Here is a 23,746-nt window from a genome sequence, read left to right on the forward strand (position 1 = left end):
TTATGTGCTAATTTTCACACAATTTTCTGTAAGAAAATAGCTACTGTCAATAGTAGTCTTAACATCGATATTTAATTAAATAGTATTTTTCACAAAATTGTATGCTCACAAAATGCTTGGGTCGCGAGAAGTTACAATTATTTTTTAAGGGTAGCACCAAAAAGTATTTGCGGACCCTGGTATAAGCTATGGGCCACGTTACACAATTCTTGTGCCTTAGTGGGCCGCAAACAAATATTCTCAAATTGTTTATCTGAAAATTTCTGTTTACAGCTTTGGCATTTCGACCATTGGTTTATCGACTCTGCTACACTTTTTATTTCCTCGCTTTTTGACAACTTAAACTGGTAAACCTGACTGAACTAACCGCCAACCGTTTTCACACAATTAGACAAATTTAGCCTACATCAATTTTAATTGCGAGATTAGTTGCGAGCCACAAACTTTCGTTGGCTTGTGGGCGCACTTTATAGGCAACTCTGCTGTATTTAACCGTGAAGTAAACACTCGTTATAATACGAAAACTAAATATGATAATTTGGAAAATTTCTAAGAGAAGTAATTAAACCGAAAGTGGTTAGCGAGGAAAGGTGATTTAGGTGAAGGAGATGACCGATACACCCCTTGTCGATTACACTTTTGAGTAAAAACTAAACATGAATATTTACCGAAATACTTTACAAAGCTTTATGTATTTATATAAAATTATCAATTAGTGCTGGCTCTTTAATTTTTCTATAAAAAATCCAAAGAAACATTTTACACAGCTTACACAACTCTCAGGGGTGTTCATATATTTTCTTTTGATCTTAAAACATGACAACCGCCGCAAATATCACCGAGATGATGACTTCGCAAAATTTGACCACAAGCCTCTCCAATCAATGTCAGCACCATCAAAATGTGATAAAGGTATATGCAATGTATATATGCACAAACTGTTACGTGTATCAACTATATAAGAGTAACTTTTAAATTTTCTTACGTGTCTCTTGGAAAATATTTCCACTAACTTTTTGCCAATTTCCGGGATATCAATAATTAATTTTGTGAATAAAAGTTTTCAAAACCCAAAATTGATATAAACTTATATTTTGGTTCCAAAAAAGTACAATAAACAACAAAATGAAATGATTATGGAAATATACCTTCGTAAACAAGTATACGTCTTCGATAGTGTATGATTCCTTTTTGTAAAAGTTATTTTTCTTAGTACAGCAACCTATTACATCTTGTTCTTTATGAAGTTTATAAAAAGATTTCAAGTGTTACTCTCGGTTGTAGACTTATTACCATATAATTACGAGATAGCTTATGTAACTGAAATTCATAAGAAAGATTAAACTTACCAAAGACAAATTCTAGATCATTATAATATCTTCGATTCGAGACATATCTATAATTATAGGCTCTCCTCTTTTGCAAACAAAGCTGTTATTGCTGCTGGTGACTGACTAATTTTCCTATATTTACAGTATAAAATTCATTCCATATTTGAAGGAAAATGGTCTTACATTCGACACGCTTCACTTGGTTCGCGTTGTGGTCACGTGGATACTTTTTGCTGTCAGCTTGGCAGGAAATGTTTTTATCCTTCTATCTCTCAAAGGGAAACGAAGTCAGAATTTTGTGATGCTCAACTTGACCTTAAGTGATCTCTTTTACACTGCATTCGTCATGCCAATAGGTAAATGCTTTTCTGCATTTTCTTGCAAAAACGTGTCACAAAATTGTTGATATATTGCAAGTAACAAGATATCATTTGTAGACGCATTTTGGAACACCTTTATGGAGTGGATGGCCGGTGACGTCATGTGTAGGGTATGTCAGATGGTCAAGCAGTTTGGAATGTATTCCAGTTCGTTCATGGTCATGGTAAGTTTTCTGGTTTGGTCAGCACCGCACAGTGCCACTCTCCAGATACAATTTTAAACGATGTATAAGAATAATTTGTAAAACTTGCTAAATGGTTCTTGAAGTCATTAAGTTACAAAATGATTGCGTTTTTTAAGGTTATAGCTCTGGACCGAGTCACCGGTGTTATCGCTTCAAATCAATGCAGCAACCAGAAGAAAAAAGGAGTGATACTGGTAGCCTGCGCTTGGACAGCGAGCCTTTTATGCAGCTTACCAGCGGTACGGTTGTTATTGTTTTATTACATACTGAGCAAAATACCATAGGTTATGAGTAGTTGGTTATTAGCGTACCACTAAAACCCAACTTAGAACAAGCGCAGTAACGACTAATTCTTATCGGTATGGTGTATGCCTGTATAGTATGAAAATGTAAATGTTATCGTTTCCTTGAGGTAACTAAAGTAGTTTCATTTTTCATTTTCCTTTTGAATTATAGCGCTATGGTAGTAATAAGCAACTGATTAACAGAACAAACCATTTTAATATGATCGTATAGGGATAGTAAGTTTTCACTTTTTTCTAACCCAAATGGAAAATTTTCAAAGTTTGTCCCTGGCTCAGATTGCCCGAAATTTAAACGGATACGTAGTTACCTAAAGTCTTGCATGAAAAATATTTGGTAACGTCGGCTGAGTGTTAACTATGGAACAACCTAGTTGTTATTCGTACCGACGGGTTACTTGATAACATATCTAGTAGTCGATGGCATGATGAAAGCAAGTAGGCAACAAGTAGGCCTAATAATAAAGCATTGTTCGTCACTTGTGCAAGCGAAGAAGTCAGTTTTAAGTAAGACAAGGTAAGTTTGTGCTTGCAACCACAACTAGATATAAACTGACAATATAAATTGGTTTAATTGACTCGTTATAAATTACACTTTGTACATTTTAAGCAGAAATGGACTGTTGTTTCTTTAAATATAATAATGCAACGTAGAATGCGCACCTATCGATCGGTGCATTGTGTTTAAATTGAAAACATGCCAAGTGGTGAGATTGCTGTTATCTTTACCAGCTATCTTGTGGTATGCCTTACTCCAATAGACTTGTATCGTAAACCACAGGATTTGCAAAAGTGGTTACATTTTCGAAATATGTCAGCCAGTGTGATGAAATAATGTAGATTTCACAAATCACTGCAGGACACAAGACAGTTATTATGATGGGGTCGGTCCCAGGTGGTGGTCATACAACCCAGGAAAATTTAACTAACGTACGATTAAACACGAGGGCTATTCAATTCACAGATGTTGATTGGGTCGCTTTGGGTTTAATCGTCTTAAGTTGAATCGACCTGGGACCTGTTGTTATACTTGTTGTTGTTAAAATTCCGTGCATTACCTGTGTCCAATCCTTATTAAGGGCTCCAGTATAACAACCAATAACAAATCAGAAATGGCTCTATACATCAGCAGGCAGCTTGTGGTCTTGTAATTTTGAGTTTGCAAATAACGTCATTGTTATTCTGTTTAGCCTAATCCTAATTCAATCAATCAAGTACAGCTCCAGACACATGTGGAAGACGAATAAGGCGAGTTTTCATGCCATGTAAGTGACAATGGCGGCATAGTTTTATATCCTACCGGTAATCCGGTTTTTGCTTTGCCGGTATAGAAAGGATTAGGATGGAATGCAGATGGATTATTGGCGCCTTGCGCTGTTCATTTCTGGAACATTCTATGTTACTTTGACAACATTTCAGATGTTATAGTCTTAGCTAGGAGCGATTGTTCTTCGAAATACCGTATAAAACTGACTAAACATAGTAACCGCCAAGTAATCCTGTTCTGAAACCAGCCATTTGACATCTGACAGGTCCTTGTACTGAATTACCAGTTTTTATATTTATTTGCTTAACGTGTACAAGCATACTCAGCCTAATTTTTTCGTGAATATATATATGGATATGCCAAACGTAATAGCGAGTCATGTTTATTCCCATACGTGCACAATAGCGTAGAAGCCGTAGAGGTAAGCCTACCTGTATATGGGAAAACGCACATTCGCCTATGTGTATTGCATATGCCAGAGTTGGGCAAATGTATTCAATGGAAGAGCCATTTGCCGAAAATACAAGTACCAGAGAGCCTCAAAATTATTTTAATACAAAAACAGTAAATAATGCAAGTTCAGCAATAATAACAGAATTGTAATATAACAAAACGGTAATAATCAACACAATAATAATAACGGTAATAACAAAATAAAACGCACAATATTTATCAATATCAGTCTTTTGTTTGATTCTATGTCTAGTGTTACGTCATAAACGAAATGTTGACCTAAAGAAAAGAAAAAGAGAGAAACGTTCATAAACGGTACTCTTGGTAGCCTTTACAATTTTTTTGGAATTTTACGATTCGACTAGAAGAGCCACAAAAAACATGCTGGTGAGCCGCAGTTTGCCCACCACTGGAATATGCTATGCCAATTATTTGCACACCCTTTTATCTCTGTTGTGACATTAATATTGTTACATTGCGTCAATTCTTTTTATACTTCTTTACTTTCTTTAAAAATTTGATTTTTCCAGCATGATTGGTTAGACGTGCATTAAGCATACCTTTGGCCTCAAAATTGCAGAGTGCTAAGCCTCTTCAAATGTTTACAAAAAACATGTAGGCCTATGTCGCATGAGCTGTTCTTTTTCATGTTTAAAATTTTATTTGCGCTTCAAATAAAATTCGTTTCCAAGTTGGAGATGCCAAGAACGGCCGTGTCATTAACGTTAAATCGTGTCTCGCCATACTTGGTCAGTGCAGTTTAAGGTTGACCAATACCCTAGCCCAGAGGCGTTTTACCTTTGGTGTTTGCAAGGTGCTTTTACTAAGAAAAAGTCAAATAATATTATATGTAATAATAATAATATGTAGTGGTTAAGCAGTAGTTGTCAAAATTGTATTGCAAATTTGGCAGGCTATTATGACGAAAATCGTAGTCATTATGACGTCATCATGTAAAAAGGATATGCTTAATGACTCGGGTATGTATTACAAATATGATAGTATGTAGATATGGTAGTAGTGGTAGGTTAGCCAACGCGTTTCCAGTGGAATACGTCTGATAGGCTGGTGATCAGTGGCAGGAAAATCTGTTTTCTGTGCTGTACGTTAGCAAATAGGATCTACTTTAACCAGTACAAATTCCCCTTAAGGTAAGCCATTTCATGCTTATTTAAACGAAAAATCCTCTTGTTACCCACTTAAGTAGGCTTTTATTTCACCTATTACTATTTGGTTCACCTAAGTTGCCCGTTTTAGCAAATTTGTGACTTTTGATTTTTTCGCATTTAGCAATAAAGGGAACTTCAAATCGCACAGTTAACTAAGTAAGAACACACGTCAATATACAAGTACAGCAGGCTAAGGACTATGTGTAGTTTCCTATGAAAATGATTTTGGAATGTCTGATTTTATTTTTATTAGTTAAATTATATCGTTTATGAGCATTTGGTTAGCCAATTATTTTTAATGAGGCCGGTTGATTTATGCAGCTACGCCAAACCGGCGAAAACTTTCTGGCAAACATTTTTTGCTACAACTTGAAAATTAAAAGTTACGTGAAAGTATTGAAAGCTTTCACCAAGAAATAATATGTATTGTATCGATCTTTTGTTTGTTGTTTGTGTATGTTCAGCATTTACACGTGACAAAACGGTGAAATCCCCCTTATCAACTTTCTCGGTAACAGTTACAGCCTGGCGGAAAAGTTGGGCAAATCTAACATGGGCCCATATATAGGTAATTTATACCAAACGAACATGCAGCGTTTTGCGCCAAACAACGTAGCGTTTTGTGCACCCGTCTAACAATGTTTCCTTTACACGGACGTCATTTCACTTAAAAGCGCCCATCTTCATTAAGATCAAAGCTTTCAGGAATTATAACGTTCCGCGTAATTAACCGTCACGCGTTGAATGCCAGCCAACGCTTGTTTAATGACAACAAGAACGTAAAAGCGTGTATATAAAAGGATTCCAAATTCAGTTTGAAGCCGCAACATTTACACTCAATTTATGTTTTCATTTGAATCAATTAACACTGCAGGATATGGAAGGAAAGAAAATGACAAAAAAACAAATTTATTCAGGGCAAATAAACTCCATTAACACCTTGAAAATTATCTTTGTCAATCAGGGTGTAATCTTCTCCGTCATTTCTGTTCCAACTTGCGAGGGCGTAGAGATCAACCAATGCGTCGACTTTCTCGTCGTGCCACGAGTTTATCTTCGTCCATATTACTTCTTCACCATGCTCATGAGCTTTCTACTGCCCCAAGTCGTGACTCTTCTCGCTTACTCGCTCATCGCGTGTGAGATCAGCAATATGAAGAAAAGAGACTGCGGTAATTTTAAGCTGTTTTTTTCTCTGTTGATGTTTGCAATTCCTGTGGGTCAAAGATTAACAGTAATACTAAACCAGATTCATTTAATAATTTAGTGTATGGTAGCCTAATCTAGGTTGTCATCTTTAATCTTGGAAAATAATTGTGATAGCCAATACGCGTTTGACAACGTTTTCCTACATTTGCTAACATACTTAACAATCCCTAAGTTATTCATGAGAATAGATGTGTTTGATCACGGCTCACTTGGCGACGCATTTGCTACTGTAATAACCGATAACAGCAGCATAACAATATATTTCCGGTTTCTTGGTATTAAATTGACGTCAATAGGTTCTTAGAAAATGTAATGTGTTTCTGGTTATTCTACAGTCTACACATATCACACACACACACTCGTTTAGGTTACATCAACGAATATTTGGGGCCCGTACAAATTAAATTATCAATAAAAGTTTGTTACTTCTATGATCCTACATTTGTTAGCAATGATGGGCCGTAAGAATAGTGTCTCTTCAATGTTGATGGAAAAAGCCAAGAGGAGAACGCTCATAACGAGCTCGCTCATAACACTCGCTTTCCTGGTTTGCTGGGGACCTTATTACGGAAGAGGAATCTATGATTGGTTCCAGGCCGATGAAACCCAGCGCTCACCAGCGGAAGTTAGTTTTCTAGATAATTTCTCGTATTTTACCAAAACTGTTTTACTTGCTCACAATTCAAAATAATTTGTTGCTTAGGGAGAAGTTTGGTTGAGTTTTGTTGTTAAATTTCCACATGTTTTAATGACTTTTTAAAAATTTTAGCTCTCGACCGTTATGTACATCGCGATCTACCTGAACCCGGTTCTCCATCCAATTGTCTTTGGTATTTTCATGAAAGAAATCAAAAGCAAGCTCTTTAAAACTTTCGGCTGCAGCGAACCCAGACAAATCGGAAGGTAAACTTCACTAATTCAAATTTAGAGGGAGTCGTCGGGCATAGACATCAATGGTGTCCGCGCTCTTTCTGGAAACGTTTTTGCCCTTTAGTCTATTTCTTAAAACGTTGCTCATGAAGCTATGGGAGAATCTATGGAAGAACTTACTATTAGTTTTCATATTTAAAATTCTGTAGTTTTTTTCGTAATTGTATATAAATTACTTGCCAGCCGAGATTGTTGCGGTTGGTTGTGATTGATGGATGCATGTTGGATTGTCGCTAACTCTACCATTTATCGATTATTTTGCCATAATTAGAAAGGACCAGACACGAATGTAATTTAATGCAGTGGCACTCACATGCTGACCTTCATTTGGTCTCGCGAATTGAAAACACAACCATTGGAACTAACTAGTTATTAACTAGTTACTAACTAGTTATTAACTAGTTACTAGTGCGTGATCCGCCAGCACTGCTAATAAATTTATAGAGATGAAAATGGGCCTAATGTTTAAGCCCGAACCCGGCAGTAATTTCAGCAGCCAGACTTACGCAGAATGTTGAAACACCAGTCCAAACCCGACTCGACTTCCATCTTTGATGTAGATAATGTACAGCCTAAGCTACATAACTTAGGCTGGTGGTTGAGTTTATATTTATTAAAGCCTACATTTCAAATCAAGACGGCTTAAAATCGTCTCTTATTTTGTGACAGATTTCACGTCAATAAAAAAAGGATTTCCCTAAAGAGCAACATGTTACTTCTACCACCAGTGACCAGGACGCCATCCGATCGCAATGTGTAACCCAGATTTTGTGTCCACCTGCATGTATGAATCGATCAAAGTGTCGTGGGTTAGGTTTCGTACAGAATCGTAGTTTTAAAAGCTTGGCATTTTCTAACAGATTCTGTTGCAGTTACCTGAACTTCTTAAGGAGGCGTCAAACCCCAAAAAATGCCATAAAATCTTTGTTTTATTATAGAGTGAATTTACTAAAATACTGATTACTCGAAAAATCCTCCATGGGGCTCTCTGAAAATTTGCATGTCAATTTAGTATGCTTTGAACTACCATTCCATAAAATGCCATCAAAAAACCATGATTCAAACTTTTTTTACAGAGGCGCAAAATAAACACTAGAATTTTTAGTCTAAAAAACCCAATTTTAGTTACTTTCATGCTATTTTTTAACCTAATTCTGCATGCGACCTGGCACATTGAACCGTGCCAACTGCTAGGGTAATTCCCAGGCTAGAAAACAACACCAACAGTGCTGCCTTCTGATTGGTCTAAATAGGTTTTTCAAAGCCCTACGTAGGAGTACAACAAATTCATAAAGATCTTAGTTTTAGGGGTTTCACGCCTCCTTAAAGCATCATTCTTCCGTAAGCGTAGCTGATGTTTTGATGTTTCTATCGTTGTAAAAAAACAAGGCTGGTAAGCTTTCATGGTTATACATAAACTACCACTAATTCTTTAAATTATTAACCTTTTTGCTTGTTATCAATGAACATTGCTGCTTTTTGCGAGCCATATTTGTTTCTTTATACTGGGTTTAACAGAGACAAAATCTCTGAGCAATTTTCTTAACCTTTAATTTTCGTTGGCATCACGTTAATCTTTGCAGTTAATGAGAAACATATCTATGGTGCTTCTAATGCTGTTCTTGCCACGTTTTTCGCTCACTAGACTTTGCATAACATCGGTTTTCTTACAAGGACGCAACACAACGTTGGTCAAAATTGGATTCTGCAGTTATAAATTAGTTTGAGTTCTTTGCACAAGTTAGGCATGACGACGATGACACTCAGGACAATTGTAACCCCCGCATCAACATGTTCAAATAAAAGTGTTTCGGTGTTGAAGTTTTTGAAAAGCGGATTGCACAACTGACTTACGGGCAGTAGCCAAATCCCGCGGAAGAAAAAGCTCCTATACAATGTTAGAAAAAGTAAACTTTTAAAATTTTGAAATACTGGTAACGCTGAAATTTTTGAATAACTTTGCTATTACACTATCTTATACAACCTCTGATAAAGCTACATATAAAATAGAACATTGAAGAAAACATTTACCCAGTTTTCTTAAACGGTAACTGATATTTGAAAACTAACCCAAATCTCCACTACCGTTTTTAACATAGCATTATGTATGCTACAACCTATGATATTATAGAGTAGAATGTTTTCTTATTGTAGCATAAATGTCAAATTTCAGTGGCTACACGTATTTAGAATGTAAAGCATTGGAAGCAAAAATTTATTTTAAAACTTAAATTTGAGCTCCCAAACGAAAAGGTATAATTAAGGCATACATGCTTGCCGTTACTTTTACGTTACGTTACTGCAACTGAGTTCTGTATATATAATATACAATACTGTATATTTAAAAATCAACAAATGGTTCGTTATGGCATTTAAAAACCAGTAGCTAGGGTAGGGCAGCTCAAACAAAGGTAGCGCAATATAACAGTGAGTTTCCAGAACAAGCGTGTTTGGCAAATTCGCTTGAAATTAGTTAAGTGTGAAAATTCTGCATTCAGATCGCAGTGTCATCTATAAGTTTTTGTTTAGTATCGTCCGGGTGAGACAAATTGGTGATAGTACTATGTCCAGGCGAAAACTCTTTTTCTTCCGAGGTCCTCGCTGGTACGGGTTCTGATTGCAGTAAGCGCAGACTTCGTTCGTCAGTTCGTTTCTTGCGCGGATACAAAACGATCGGCGCGCTTTTTGACCTTTGGCCCTTTAAGATGGAAGTTTTTGAGCTGAAAGAGAAAATTATAAAATGGTTGAATGTTACCGGTTTTACCAAACACTTGACAGGTTAGTTTAGACTGGCTCCATTCCTTATCAGACGCCGTGAGAAGTTACGACAGCAAGGTATCCAATGAAAACTGAGCAAAGTGATTAAAAGCCGAAAGCGTTGCCATGCACATTGCGCAAGCCTAACGTTAGGCTCATACATAGGAGTTTCGGTGCCATCGATTGGTTTAGAAATGACAAGCTGTGAGAAGCCCATGAACATTCCTTCCTTTCAGTTACTCATTTGTACATAAAACTTTGCACACCTGAATTTTGTTGTCAGATTCAAGATCACGTGACCGTCCAAGCAAGGTTATTTCAGTGTGAAGAAAAGCACCGTCAGACATATTAGACCAACGGTCACCGTTTCGTCTGTTGCATGGAACGGTGGTACAGTTATGCAAAGTGCAAAGACGTTTAAGCGCCATAAAAAAACTGACTCTGTCTAAAAATTGCTCTTTCTGCTCCAGAACTTTCGCATGTTTTAAACTTTTCTCTTTCGTGAGGAATTCAAACGGAACTTCCGCAAAAAACGTTCATAGGATGTCAGCAAAAGAAAATAAACTTCAAGCACTCACTTCTTTCGGCACAACAGGCAGTTTTTAGCACTCAGTGCTACTTTACGGAACTGCTTTCTCACGGCTTTCATGAATAACCCATAGATGAATGGATGAACAGCGGGATGAACGTACATCAACACAAACAAACAAATGGTGACCTATACAGAAATAATTCAGACACGTTTATATATTATAAAACACTTAAACACAACAAACAACAAATAATAATAATATCGTAACACGTGCAATAGTACCAAAATAATTCCAAATATAGGAAATAATTCTCTCCTGCTAACTAACTAACTAACCCAAAATTCTACCGCCGCGAGATGACGCTATTAAGCCTACTTACAGTATGGGGTAAATGCCGAGCCTTGGTTGGGTCGATCCAGTCGTATATTGCCATGGAATAATACGGACCCCAAAATAATAAGAAGGTCAGCGTCACGGCGGAAGTGAGAATCAAAGTCTTCCTTCGCGCTTTTTGTATGTCTGAGAAAGAAGAGCCCTCCCGTCTGCCCATCATCACTACAAAAGTGTTTTTACAGGTTGCAGTATTTTTATCGTTCGTAATTTCACACCAACGTCAATTAACATTTACAAAAAGGATCATCAGTTCACTTAACTACTATAATAAAAATGCAAATAACGTTGATGGCAAATTTCAGGTTACATAAGGTGTACATTTAAGTCGTTGCTTTGTACTGAGAAGAGGTCGAAATATGCACAGACCAAATACACACGTCTAAGGGTTAAGAGCACAGTATCCTTAAGTAGTTCTTTAGTTAAGCAAAGCACTCGAGAGCGCAAACTCATGAGTGCAACTTACCTTGGTGCCGTTTCACCATGTTGGTGATCTCACAAAGCACCAGTGAGTATGAGATGACAACGAATGCAAAAGGTACAATGAAACTCATGCACATCGTGAACACGTAATAGATCATGTGGAGTTTCTCCAATCCGTTCTCCAGCAAACGGGGGTTATCCACGCATTGGGGAAAAGGGGGTTCGCCGACACAATAAGGGACTTTGATGACGGTGAAAAGAAAACCCTGGAAAAATAATTGGTGATAAAATAACCTTTAAATATGCATGCGCGTGTATTTAAGAATAGATTTTGCATGTCATATATCAATTTATCCAAATAACTACTGTTTCGTTATTTTGATCTACGATTTGCGAATGATATTAATTTTTTACAGGGGTAGTGAGTCATGACACAAAGTATAAGCGATATTACTGAAACATTGAATATGTAAATTAAACAGGAACAGCATTACGGTACACAATAAAGGTACATACACGCTGCTTATATGACGAAAAAAAGGACACACTGTCAATATCACAAAAGTGTAACATTACTGCATATCATTTTAGTATTTTGTTCCAGTTATTACATCGATTTTACTTTATAAATATTGTGTTTGTATATCGCGTATTTTGATTTATTGCCACCACTAATTTATAGATGTTATATTAGCGCATTGTTGATGTTAGATATTATTAGCGCATAACCACGCTTTATGCATTTTAGATGTTTTCTTATGCTTGCATTCTTGGTGTGTTTTTTGCGAGCAACCTGCAAATACTGCTCGCCAGTTATGTGTTGCGTGTTTTTCCTTGTGGCTGTTGATACTTCACTTTGTTTGTGTTCGTAGTTTCTCAAATGAGTCATCTTCCTCAGGAAATTGCGTCGTTCTGTACATGTTAATTGTCCCTGTCGTGTCTGGTGTGAAAAGTATTTTGGAGTCATTCTACGTTTGGGTGAGCAACCGAACCGACGTGTTTTTGTTTCGGTACGTTTGTGTTTTCGTGTTGGCCTAAACAGCGCCACTCGTACAATTCCATTTAATTCTCTGTTTTTGTTATTTTATGACGGTTGGTCGCCGCAATTCAACCAAACAATTTCGGCCTAGCGGTCAGGCCATTACTCAAGAGTGTTCTTGGAAGTCTAGGTTGACAAAAGCTACACGTCACACTTATACTAAATACAACTTATACAATGCACAGAACATTGAGATTAAAGTCTCGAGCACAAAAAACAACACAAGAGAAGTGCTACTATATACCGCCGTCTGTTGTTATTCGCAAGGCTATTCGCATTTCATAGAAATAAAATATTCTCAAACCATGACGTAATTAATCGGTACCAAAAATACAGCATTACGTAAATCGTTACAAAATTTCTGTCCAAAAAGCATTGATCATGAAAAGCGGATAATTTATGTAACTACTGTATATATATATAGTGACGTCACAAAAACGCACCCACAAATTTCGATAAAGTCATCAAATCGGTTCTCGGCTCCTCCAAAACGCAAATACCGGTACCGGCTGTACTTGTTTGTATCGATCGCGCTTAACTTGAAAACCTTGTGGCTTGTTACAGTCGTTGTTGGAAATGTTTTCAAGCCTTTATCAACAACGTTATCATTCGGTACGCCACGTTCATAAGCTTTACAACGGCTTAACAATTTTAAGGAACATATCAATAAAATAAAATTAAAACGCTGCAAGCGATGAAACACGAAAATTTCTAATTTCCCTAGGGACCAAATCGTTAATTTAATGACTTTGGTTGTTCCTAAAATCAAACGCGTAAATGGTTGTGTTTGTTGTGAAGAAGAAATTGTCACGCAGTTTAATTCAATTTAGAGTACTGGATTTAATGAATGCTTCATTGAAGTCAAGTTCACTGGAAGTCGCATTCATCGTTTTTCTTTCAATGACAAAATGCCAAGGTTCGACATAATACTGGCATTTCCTACTCCTTACATAGATATACATTGCAAATTATTGTATAAAATAATGAAAATCGCCTAAATAAGGAGTTTCTCTATTTTTTGACGATCCGATATATAGGATAGCATAAGTGTGATAACAACCTAGATCGAAAATAAATGAGTTGGCAGATCTGCATGCGAACTACTTCTGCTATAATTACACACATACGCATATAGTAATATAGCCAGTAGTATCTTCGTAGCGTAAGACGATGACAGTTTATTTTAGAAAAACCAATCACTAATGGAGATGCCTTATGCCATTAGTTGATAAAATCATTGGTGAACCGCAAATGACGTTGCTCATACGAATTTCATTTCAATTCGTTTTCTTTCAATTGTTTAGGAATTACGGTAAAGGAAAAATGCAAGGTTTTGTAACGAGCAACGCCATTAACGTAGTTAATATATTTCAGAACTCGAAAGCTCCTTGCGGCCTTGTGTGGTTCTCTGGAAGCAAGAGCTGCAAGTATGGCTTCCGTATTATTTTTCCACGCATTTCTGGTTTTGCTAACAACGCATCACGATACAATTGCTTACGTCCTTACGATGTAGGAATGCAAACTAAAGGGCGTTTTCTCGAGTTCGTCTCGCCTTTTATAAACTTTAGCTGTTTGGGTTGACATGAATCGATAAAAGACCGTGAAAAGGATTAACACGATTTGCAGTGCTTCTTATGGAAGAATGCTTTCAACATTTAACTTTACTTTTTAGAATCGAAACGATCCACAGTACCGCGATAAAGTAGGCTATAAGAACGAACTGACTCGTTCGGAATTAGGTCGTGACTGTAGTTGCATCATGAGTGTGTGGTTCTATAAATAATTATGAATGGAAGTTTGCAAAAACACGGTTCATCTTGTAAATGCCGGAAAGGCAATGGCAATTGCACTGATGACGTCATACCTACAGTATGCTACGCCTTAAAATTAACATGACGAGTAAAATTGCTTCAACGCCAGAAATGAGATGGGAAATAGGAGAGAAAACTAACGAGATGTAAAATTTAAATTCGCCGACAATTCTGCATTCACTTTTAACAGCTTGGTTAATGAAGTAAATGATTAATTAAGACTGATACAAATTATTTCAAATTTAAATGGTATACTTTGCAGTTACGCTTGAATGCAAATGGAGTCAATCGAGCAACGCAAACGCAGTAATCATATACAAATACAAAACAGACTACGGTGTACCAAATACTAAGATTCGATGAAAACCTCGCTGCCATTGACGTGACACCGGTCGAAACCGCAAATTGAGAACCTGTCGTCTTTTTTCTCTTCCAAAATGCAATAAATCGTTTCATTAAATCAAGTAAAATTTACAGTGTGCGGTTATGGAAGCAGCATTCCAGCATACCGGCATTATCCAGCATTCTCATACATATCGCAGCAAACAGAAGTTTGATCGCATATCATCGCTGCAACTATATGATACAGTATAGGGATGTGCCAAATGGAAACAGATTCGGGTTTATTAAAACACAAATATATACCATAATAGATTTTGATATTCGTGCGCAAGTAAATCGAACCGAATCAGCTAACTTTGGTGATTTCGCTTCATCGAGCTGACCGTCAAGCAAAATAATCTCGTCCTCGTCCTTTTGGTGATGAACTTAAAGAAAATCTATTTTCCGCTTTCATGAAATATCTCAAAAATTTTGGCAACCATTTGACTGTCTTTACAGTCATTGATACAAAAACTTGACCATTTAACTGTAGACTTTTTACTTCACGCAAGATAAAAGGTCCAACCCGAATCTACTTGCAGGATTCGAGTTCACGAGAATAAAATTCATGATCGATATATTCGTAATAAAAAGCGTAATCGTAATATTCAACACATCCCGACCATACAACATATAATTCAAGTAAAACACACAGATACAGCAGGTTGTGACAAGACACCAAACCGACGCAAGTAGATTCAAACAAAATACAACTCACCGGCGGCATCGCACAGAGCGCACTTAACAGCCAAGCCGATACCAGGAGTATGTTGGTCACTCTGCGTTGAGAAGTGGATGACATCATGGGCATGAGGATACTGAATACTCGATCCAAGGCTATCACCTGTGGGAGTTGAAATAAAGCTAACCAATCTTGTAACTTTAATCAAAAGCGCCGTGGACCTGGGATACTTTAATTCCAATGCTGTGTCATTAACCCTTATCTCAAATTAATCCCCCTTTTCGCAAACTGATCCTTTTGCTGTGACGTCAATAAATCTTACGTAATGGCAGCGTTAAAAGGTTATCATGCACTAATAGCACAACACAGAGTGGATTTCAATACGAAAGTTATGATTAAAGGATGCAGCCATTAGGTTTTCAACCACTGAAGGTCACGGTGTTAATCTTAAATACGACAATTTCTAGATTGAAAACGATTTTATAAAGCTATTGCAGAACAAACGTTAAGATATACACAGTAATATCACGCTTGTTATTAATTTTGTGAATATTCAATTCAGGTATCCTTTTTTGCAACGGAAGCACAGACTGTTTTCAAAACAAACGTGATTTTACTTAAAAAGCTGTACCTACTTATACAGGCTATAGCCCTGTATTTTTGATTCAATTACAGTCATCCTTTTTATTTAAACCTTACCAAAATTGTACACAGTTTGCTTACCATGACCATTAATGAACTGATGTACATGCCGAATTGCTTTCCCATTTGGCATATTTTGCACAATATTATGCCGCCGTACCAACCCATTGTCACGTTCCATGTGGCGTCTGCAAAGATATAATTTAAGTTTTGACAAAATTTTGACAATATGGGCAATTCCAAAACCAAGAAGCTTTCGCCAAAATGTTAGTGTTAAATAAAACATTCAAGCACTGTCTGCCTATTTAGTTGTCCAGTCGATGCAGACCTCGGTCGTTCTTGTCAGAAGAATGAAAACATTTGGCAACCCACATAGCATTGTTGGTGCTGACAACCGCATACCTATGTCATTGTGTTGGAATTTTGGATATAACTTGACACATAACCGCCCCTATTTTGAATTATTCACGTGGCAAAAGTTGAACAACGTCCAAGAGACCAACAAAAAGTTGTTTTTACTTTCCAAACATCCTTGAGCGAGCTAATTCTATTTCAATAACGGTGACAGGGCCCTGGACGTCAATCAAAACGGTTTTCAACAAAAACTCATTCGCATTAAAGTGTTGGCGGTCCGAGTGACGTCGTTACTAGTCACACACCCAAGTCTCACCCAAGGGAATGACGAGGAAAGTGTAGACAAGGTCCGCCAGAGTTAAGTGTAGTGTGATCACGTGGACGTGTGTCTTCCTCCGGATGCCGCGGAGACACCACAGGACGAAGAGATTCCCAAAGGAACTGATGAGGAAGAATAACCATGATATCAGCACTCGAGCCAATTGAACACCGTTGAAAGTCAAGTTCTCCTGGAATACCGAACATTATATAAAGACCGGGCGTCATTAATATTTCATAACGTACCTAATACGACTCAAAAAGCCGACAATATGTTATCTCTGATTTACGTTGCCGGTATATCGTTAATTTGTTAGTAATTTAGAAGGCATATAAGATCCAGCACATACCGAAAGCCTGAAATACAACAAAAGTCCAAAATAGTGCGCTAAAAAAGAGAAATAAATTCACCACGTGCAAACCCCAAAATGCTCTTAATAACATGTAGTTAGAAGTTACTTCATGCGTTGCATGATATGATAACTTATCGTACCAGCCACCAACAATTTTGTTTGAAATAAGGTTGCCACTATATCACCAGAAAAAATCGTACGTTTTAAGACATTTTCCACAGTTTCTTGTTAACCCAAGTTAAATATCATAACATCGTAACTTAAACTTAACCTAAATCTACCTTCTAATCTAAATCTAACTCCAATAAAACTTTAAATAGCCAAAAAAGCCTTTTGCATGGCGTTTCTGTTAACCTAACCTGCTATCTTTAACAACAGGATACAACCTATATACGGCGAAATAGACACTCTCTTGAAATAAATAGATTATCAGGCTGAAAACTATCAATACCAGCCATTCAGCTATTACACTGTTTACTTGTCTTATACGGGATTGTTTGGCTTAGATTTGATTGTTTGATTGATGGTTTAGTATGTTTGAAATACTGATTTGACATTCTGAATTTGAAATTACAGTAGTTATCCTAAATAATTCGAAATACTAAAATGCTCGGAAATGCCGGAGTTCCCAATCAAAGTATATCGAGTAATACGTTAACAATAATATGATACATGTGTTCGACCTTCGATGCAATATAAGCTTTCGTGCGTTTATATTATCGGTGCGTTACTGGTTTGTTTCAAGCAAACAAAACCTAGGCCTCCATTCATGCCTTAAACATGACTTCCAAGCGCAAAAAGAAATATAAAGATGATCTCGGGTGAAATCGAACTGAAGAAAGAAAATGTCTGATCTAGGACTATTTCCATGAAAAACGGGTGGTTTCTATCCCCCTTTTCAACGTGGTCGTAAATGAAACCAATACCGTGGTAAGTCCAAGCGGTTTGAAAATCTCCAGCTAAACACTATTAATATTTTATGAGGGATATGAGAAAATATGTCTACGCGCTTTGTCACATTGAAACTGAAGTACACTAAAAACAACTTTCATTTACTACAGTATAGGTCATATGTGCTTGGATACATTTATAGGCTAATACCCTGTGAAAATGTTCATTCCAGAACTGGTATGGTCGTTCTTTTTTGTTTATTATTACATAAAACTATTATTATCATTATTAATATATTACAACACAAAATGTTTGCACCTACACCAAGAGAGATTTAAATCAACTATATTTGTATAAGAACAGTAGGCTCTTTGTAGTTCACACACAAATGCTATGCCAAGCTTATACGTACCTCCCTTAATATATAAAACAAGTTGTTGCGCAACCTGATAAACTTGCGCAAACAGTAGATCCGTTATAGTGTTACAAGTAAATATGCCAACAACCTACCTTGTAAAACAGGCAATTATCGTGCATGTGACTCGAATGGTTGGTGTGGTTATGTGCCGCTGAAACAGTTGAAAACAGATTCGTGCTTTCAACTGGCGGAGACGAAACAGAAACCGTAGTTGTATAAACCATCGACATGTTTTAAAAAAATTTCTACTGAAATGGCTAAGGTAGACGCAATACAATACGAGACTTCACATTTACCGTAACTAAAGATCATTTCTGTAACTTAACAGACGTGAATTAGTTCTTTATCAAGCATACACCCCGACACACACAGCGCAAAACTGTTATACCGATGCTACAGAAAGGCCTCTGTGTTATATTTAGGATCAAATAGCTGCAAAGTGCCGGTAAAAAGTCAATTGGGCTATCAAGTTGCCAAAATGCATTTACGCTGACATCGGTGGGAACCGACAATCGGAAGAAATTGTTGGGAGATTTAAGGCCAACGGCACTCGCACATTTTCCAGCCTGTGCTACGTCAGAAAGCTCTTTTTGAAGCAAGGTTTCTCAAACTTTTTTTCCTCAGTGGCCCCTTTGTGATACTGCGACGGCGACCATTGCCCCCCAAAAAGTATGATTGACATCGAACACGCAAGATACCTTCGTTTAAAAAATGTTATATATTTATGACCTAGAAAGTTATGGCGTACGAGAAAATGCTCGAAAAATAATAATGACGGCAAACTTCTGATGCTGACACCGAAATCTTGTAGGCTTCTTTGTCTATAGCTGACACGTATCATGCAGTGTGTGCAATTTTACAGTTCCAAAGTTCTCGGTGTCACAAAAAGCACATCACGCAAACCGCAACACGATTTCCCAAAGGTTTAAACGTATCATTCGCGAAGATGTGATATTAAAAAAAACAACGAGCCGATAGCATTGAACTTGACCTACACACGTTTATCCCGTGACATCGCTGTTGTTACACGAGCACCTGTCCTTGTTTACACAAGAGTGTGTGTATCAAAAAAGGCTGTTAAATTCCCGGTTAAATAACGGATACGTAGGTTTGTCCACACTGGTTTCAGCTATAGGAATTCAGCAACGAATTTTAACCATGAAGTATTCACTGCAGCTGGTTTTCAGCAAATTCTAATTAAATTGTCTTCAGGTCACGCACAACGGCGGGTTCTATTGCCCATTAAAACTTAACTGAAGTTGTTTTATCGCATTTAAAGATCTTAACGCTCTAATACCCATTTATATTGGTACGTCAGTGTTTATGACCTTTAAAGAGAGAGATATAATCTTGAGTGTTGCTACTTCAATGCTTTTTTTATTAAATGCATCCTAATATCAAAGTTTGTAGGAATTTCGTTCGTAACTGCTACCGTGTTACGAGACTCGGAAGAAATAAGCTGCGTGTATTTTAACGCCCTGCAACGAACTGCGCTCAGCTATACCCTGCCTAGAAATGCCCACCAGCTGTATTGTCTCACACTTAAGTTAACCGACCTGAACGTTGTTTCCGTTCTTTATTCCCTTTTTCCTACTTCCTCGGGTATTTTACTTCAAACACCAAGTGCTACGCAGCCCGACGGGCTTATGCTTCGGAGTAAGGATAAAGTAAAATTACCGTATTTTCTTGAATAGAAACCGTGTTTATTTTTTATTTTTTAACGTTTTGTGCGGCTTCTATTATATTATTACATGGACATTTTTGTCTTCTAATTGGTGCTCAGTGGGCATTCGAGTTTATCTACCACAAGTACCGGTAACGAGAAAACGGAAACAGTAAGTCAGCTGCAATTTTATTGTCTCTTTTTGTAAAACCGCTAATCCGACAGCTGCTAATATTGTCGCATTTGTTTAAAGCAAACAAAACCAAAAGGAAATGGAAGTTCCAGTGATAATAATGACTTGAACGATATCAGTATTATTGATGATGATGAAAATGACCATTGATACAATAAGGTAGCTGGAATAAAACATATGTACAATGCTTAAGTTGTTTTTATTGCGTGTCGTTAGATATGTTTGCTTTGTTTCCTTTTATCAGTAAAGAAGCGATTTCATCATTGTCTTCTGCGGCTTCTATTCGAAGGCGATTTCTATTCAAGAAAATACCGTAGCTGTTAAATTTTAAAAAGGACGAAGTCGAAAGGGCAACGTTAATGCTCAGTAGAGGTGGCTAGGAACGCGTAACTGCCACGTTTAGTTTGTTTGTTCTTATACATTTCAAGTAAAATGCCATGCCGTCTGTTCTGAAGTTACTCCCTATAGCGGCGTTGACATCTGATTCAACTCCACTTAGCACAGAATTGGAAATAAAACAGCAAGTCACATAGGTTTTCATGCTACGTATAAATATGCCGTAAAATAAGCATAAACCTCTTCGGGTTATTACAATGTGCTGCGGTTGCTGAGTTGAGCCGGAACTACAGGCAGGTCTAGCCTATCGTGCCATGGCCACTTTTTGTGTCTGTACTGTACCGGTAGAAGTTATCTCGAATCATTGCAACTGGTCCAGCAGGCCTATAGTACTTGTCAGATATGTAACCACTAGGCTAAAGAACCCAGAGTTGACCCAACGTGATTTGCCTAACTTCACACTTTCGTGAGCTATCACTGATCACATGATAAATCCTGATTTGATTAGACATAGGCAGATTATATCAGAAACTTCCTTGTAACAAGTAAATAGAAATGCTCGTAACAAAAACCTAAAACACTTCGTTTATGTAAAAGATAAACTGTTTTTATCAACATCATTGGCTTGATTCAATTTACTATTTGAACACACAATAACTAATTTTTCCCAATTTGCTACGATTGGGGTAGTACAAAAGTTAAAACTGCAATTGGACACTCGCGATTTGTTACCAACCACAGTTTATGCCTTCAGCACCCGATATCAAACAACAACTTTTGCTCACAATCTACTACACGCATGTATGCTTAACTACGCCTAAATTTGCTATACCATTACTGCCACGGTGTTTATCTTGGTTGAAAGCCGCTGAGGAGCCAGCAAACTACCAGCAGTTTGTTAATCTACGACAGTATAACTATGACTTGCAAATAAGTCAACATATACTGTAGCTACTAATCAACCAAAGAGCCAAGTAGAAGAAGTGAAAAGTCGGCAAAGATCACAAACAAATGACATGTTTTCTTACAGGCTACTTGTTAGTGGTTACTGTCAGTTTCGCAGAAAAAGATCATACAGCCTTCCAACTTACTAACTTATACGATTTGCTTTAAAACTAAAAAATTTATTCTAAACAATTCAATATTCGTAATGGACTTGACATTATGAAATATACATTCCTTCACACCATAGAGAAATTACTGCTAAACATTTCTCCCCGTAACCGCAAAATGTCAGTCTATATAAGTAATTGGTTTGGTTCAATGATTCTATTGTATTTAAGCCTAACATGTAAGTCCCCAGTCTTATTATAGGTATAGCAAAATACAATTAAGAAAATGGAATCGATCAAAGTTTTCAGCTTAATATTGCACATTTTAAGATATCAAGAGCATATAGTTTATCAAGCGTCAGCAAATAATTTTGAAGCTTCCATTTCTGATGACTCAGCACTTTATACTTCCAGGTTTGCAAATTTATTCTCAACAAAACCATGACAAAGCCACTTATACTAAACCTTTTCAGGAGCGAAAATATACAACAAATTTACGCAATTCCTTGTGCATATCAAACGATACGTGGTTGCATCCGGTCTATATACGATCTGAAAACACCCACATAATGCATTGTCGTTAGGCATGGTTGGCACGTAAGGTCGTCATCATGTTGATTAGAATAACAAATACAGGTATCAATTCCAGGGGAATATATTATGCATTCATTACGCGCTGGCATAGCACTAAGATACTGACAGGAAATTAACCAAAGTTGATTAATTTAATCCCCCGCCAATACAAAGAAGCCCGTTACTCAAAGCTAACAAAATAGCCGGAACGATTAGACCTGAAGGGGTTTAATTAATCAAGTGCCAAAGAAAAGCTTTGAAAGAATGTAGGCTATAAACAAAAGAAACAAACTTTGGGAAGGTTTGACCGATACGCAGCAAACAAAATAATCCACGCGTACAAGATGCCTTTCCCCGTACAATTGCTACGATCAGTTCACCAGCGACTTAAACGTTACCGGTCGTAAGTCTGCAAAAATACATAGACGTTTCGATTTTATAATTTAGAATTCATCGATTTTAGTATCTCATGCGGTAGACCTCGGGCCATATAGTGCTTTCCCACCTCGGATGCAATGAATAAATCACCGCGTGCAATGAATAGATTCCCCGGCCCTTTGGGAAAATACGTAACAATGCAAATTCGTCGTCTATGAAGAAATCTAAACACGAATATGCGGCTCCGCTATGGAAGACGCATTTTGCATTGTTAAAAAGTATAAACGATTCATCCACATATACGGGCGTTTTTATAGAAACAATCGAGCCGTTTTGAATTTATTCAGGTAGTAATAATAATATTCTGTTCTTGATATAAAACACGTCCCTAATATACCTATTCGACATGCATGCAAACTTTACTGCACATAATTTAGCTTCTAATAGATGCTGGAAAATCAAAGCGGAAACAAAGACAACACAAAAACGCCAAGTGCTAAAAGAATTTACTTTAACCGGCAAATAAATAGTTAAACCCTTGCATGCATTCAAACTGACAAAGACTGGGTTCATGTAAGTGACCATGGATTAATTTCACTTATAGTATATATCCCATGTTGATGAAGTCTTGGCGATTGCGGTAGCTGATCGTTCTGGGCGTTTAAATTGTTCTCTCCAAACTTGTACTTACGCCGTAGAACAGCGTCAAGCGCAATGCAGTGTTACCAGCGTTCAAAGCAGACGGGTGTTTCTGAATCTATCTGATAATTAAATTAATCTGATAATAGGAAAACAAACTCCACCCAGGCTTATCATACTCGCTGTATGGTTCAGATCTTTCAACGAACAAATAAGGCAACCAATCAGCCAAGGACTTAGAAACAGTTTAGACTTAGGAATGAGAATCACGAAGCACTTTTTCCGGTAACACCTGAACCAGAGATGAAAACAAGACAACTGTTTAAGATTCAACTCTTATTTTTGAAGACAGATTTAAGCTGGAAAGTTAAATCTACCACAGGGCAACAAGGGTCAAAGATTTGGAGTTATATAGACGAAACAAAATCACACAACTAGAGAACTGAGAAATGTCATTGAGCTGAAACAAAAAAAATCTCAATCTTAATATAGAAAAATATTTCCATGCAGGCCTGAAAATTTCACAAGTTTTGCCCCCACTCCGACCTCGGCCAAAAAAGCTGAGCCCGACTTAGACCTCCGATCTAAACTGCGCAGGAAAAACAGACTAAAATGTTGTGTTTGTTTACAATATCTGCTTCAAGTAGGCGATATTACACGAAGTTTGCTTATTTATACTGTAGATATTAGAATG

The 23,746-nt window shown here is 37.1% G+C and overlaps 2 protein-coding genes across 3 annotated transcripts; one reads left to right on the forward strand and one right to left on the reverse strand.

Moving 5' to 3' along the window:
* Positions 1 to 780: 780 nt before the first annotated feature.
* LOC143452225 (gonadotropin-releasing hormone receptor-like) lies at positions 781 to 8,833 on the forward strand. The gene is made up of 8 exons (XM_076953114.1): positions 781 to 912; positions 1,501 to 1,687; positions 1,769 to 1,875; positions 2,013 to 2,135; positions 6,052 to 6,259; positions 6,746 to 6,921; positions 7,066 to 7,199; positions 7,896 to 8,833. The coding sequence occupies exons 1-8, from the start codon at positions 817 to 819 to the stop codon at positions 7,984 to 7,986; spliced, it is 1,122 nt and encodes a 373-aa protein (XP_076809229.1). The 5' UTR covers positions 781 to 816; the 3' UTR covers positions 7,987 to 8,833.
* Positions 8,834 to 8,864: 31 nt separating this feature from the next.
* Positions 8,865 to 19,888, reverse strand: LOC143452224 (gonadotropin-releasing hormone receptor-like). 2 transcript variants are annotated; one of them, XM_076953113.1, is made up of 9 exons: positions 18,311 to 19,888; positions 16,555 to 16,747; positions 15,966 to 16,072; positions 15,279 to 15,404; positions 11,373 to 11,595; positions 10,896 to 11,071; positions 10,562 to 10,701; positions 10,250 to 10,355; positions 9,726 to 9,946 (listed from the first exon to the last, which is right to left on the reverse strand). In XM_076953113.1, exons 1-9 carry the CDS (start codon positions 18,446 to 18,448, stop codon positions 9,869 to 9,871), a joined length of 1,287 nt encoding a protein of 428 aa, XP_076809228.1. In that variant the 5' UTR covers positions 18,449 to 19,888; the 3' UTR covers positions 9,726 to 9,868. The 2 variants fall into 2 exon arrangements, with proteins under 2 accessions (XP_076809227.1, XP_076809228.1); XM_076953112.1 differs by lacking the exon at positions 10,250 to 10,355 and having other exon boundaries at positions 8,865 to 9,946; positions 18,311 to 19,130.
* Positions 19,889 to 23,746: the final 3,858 nt, after the last annotated feature.

Source organism: Clavelina lepadiformis, chromosome 4, assembly GCF_947623445.1.
Source record: "Clavelina lepadiformis chromosome 4, kaClaLepa1.1, whole genome shotgun sequence".
Classification (NCBI taxonomy): domain Eukaryota; kingdom Metazoa; phylum Chordata; class Ascidiacea; order Aplousobranchia; family Clavelinidae; genus Clavelina; species Clavelina lepadiformis.

What these genes read in the sequence shown, in the direction of transcription:
- LOC143452225 (XM_076953114.1), top strand. Translation starts at nt 817, where the DNA reads ATGACAACCGCCGCAAATATCACCGAGATGATGACTTCGCAAAATTTG. An exon ending in CCAGTTCGTTCATGGTCATG is followed by an intron (nt 1,876 to 2,012) that starts GTAAGTTTTCTG and finishes GCGTTTTTTAAG; the next exon opens with GTTATAGCTCTGGACCGAGT. An exon ending in TTTTATGCAGCTTACCAGCG is followed by an intron (nt 2,136 to 6,051) that starts GTACGGTTGTTA and finishes TTTGTCAATCAG; the next exon opens with GGTGTAATCTTCTCCGTCAT.
- LOC143452224 (XM_076953112.1), bottom strand. Translation starts at nt 18,448, where the DNA reads ATGTCGATGGTTTATACAACTACGGTTTCTGTTTCGTCTCCGCCAGTT. An exon ending in TCAGTTCATTAATGGTCATG is followed by an intron (nt 15,405 to 15,965) that starts GTAAGCAAACTG and finishes CAACTCCCACAG; the next exon opens with GTGATAGCCTTGGATCGAGT. An exon ending in TGCCTGTTGTGCCGAAAGAA is followed by an intron (nt 9,947 to 10,561) that starts GTGAGTGCTTGA and finishes TTTCTCTTTCAG; the next exon opens with CTCAAAAACTTCCATCTTAA.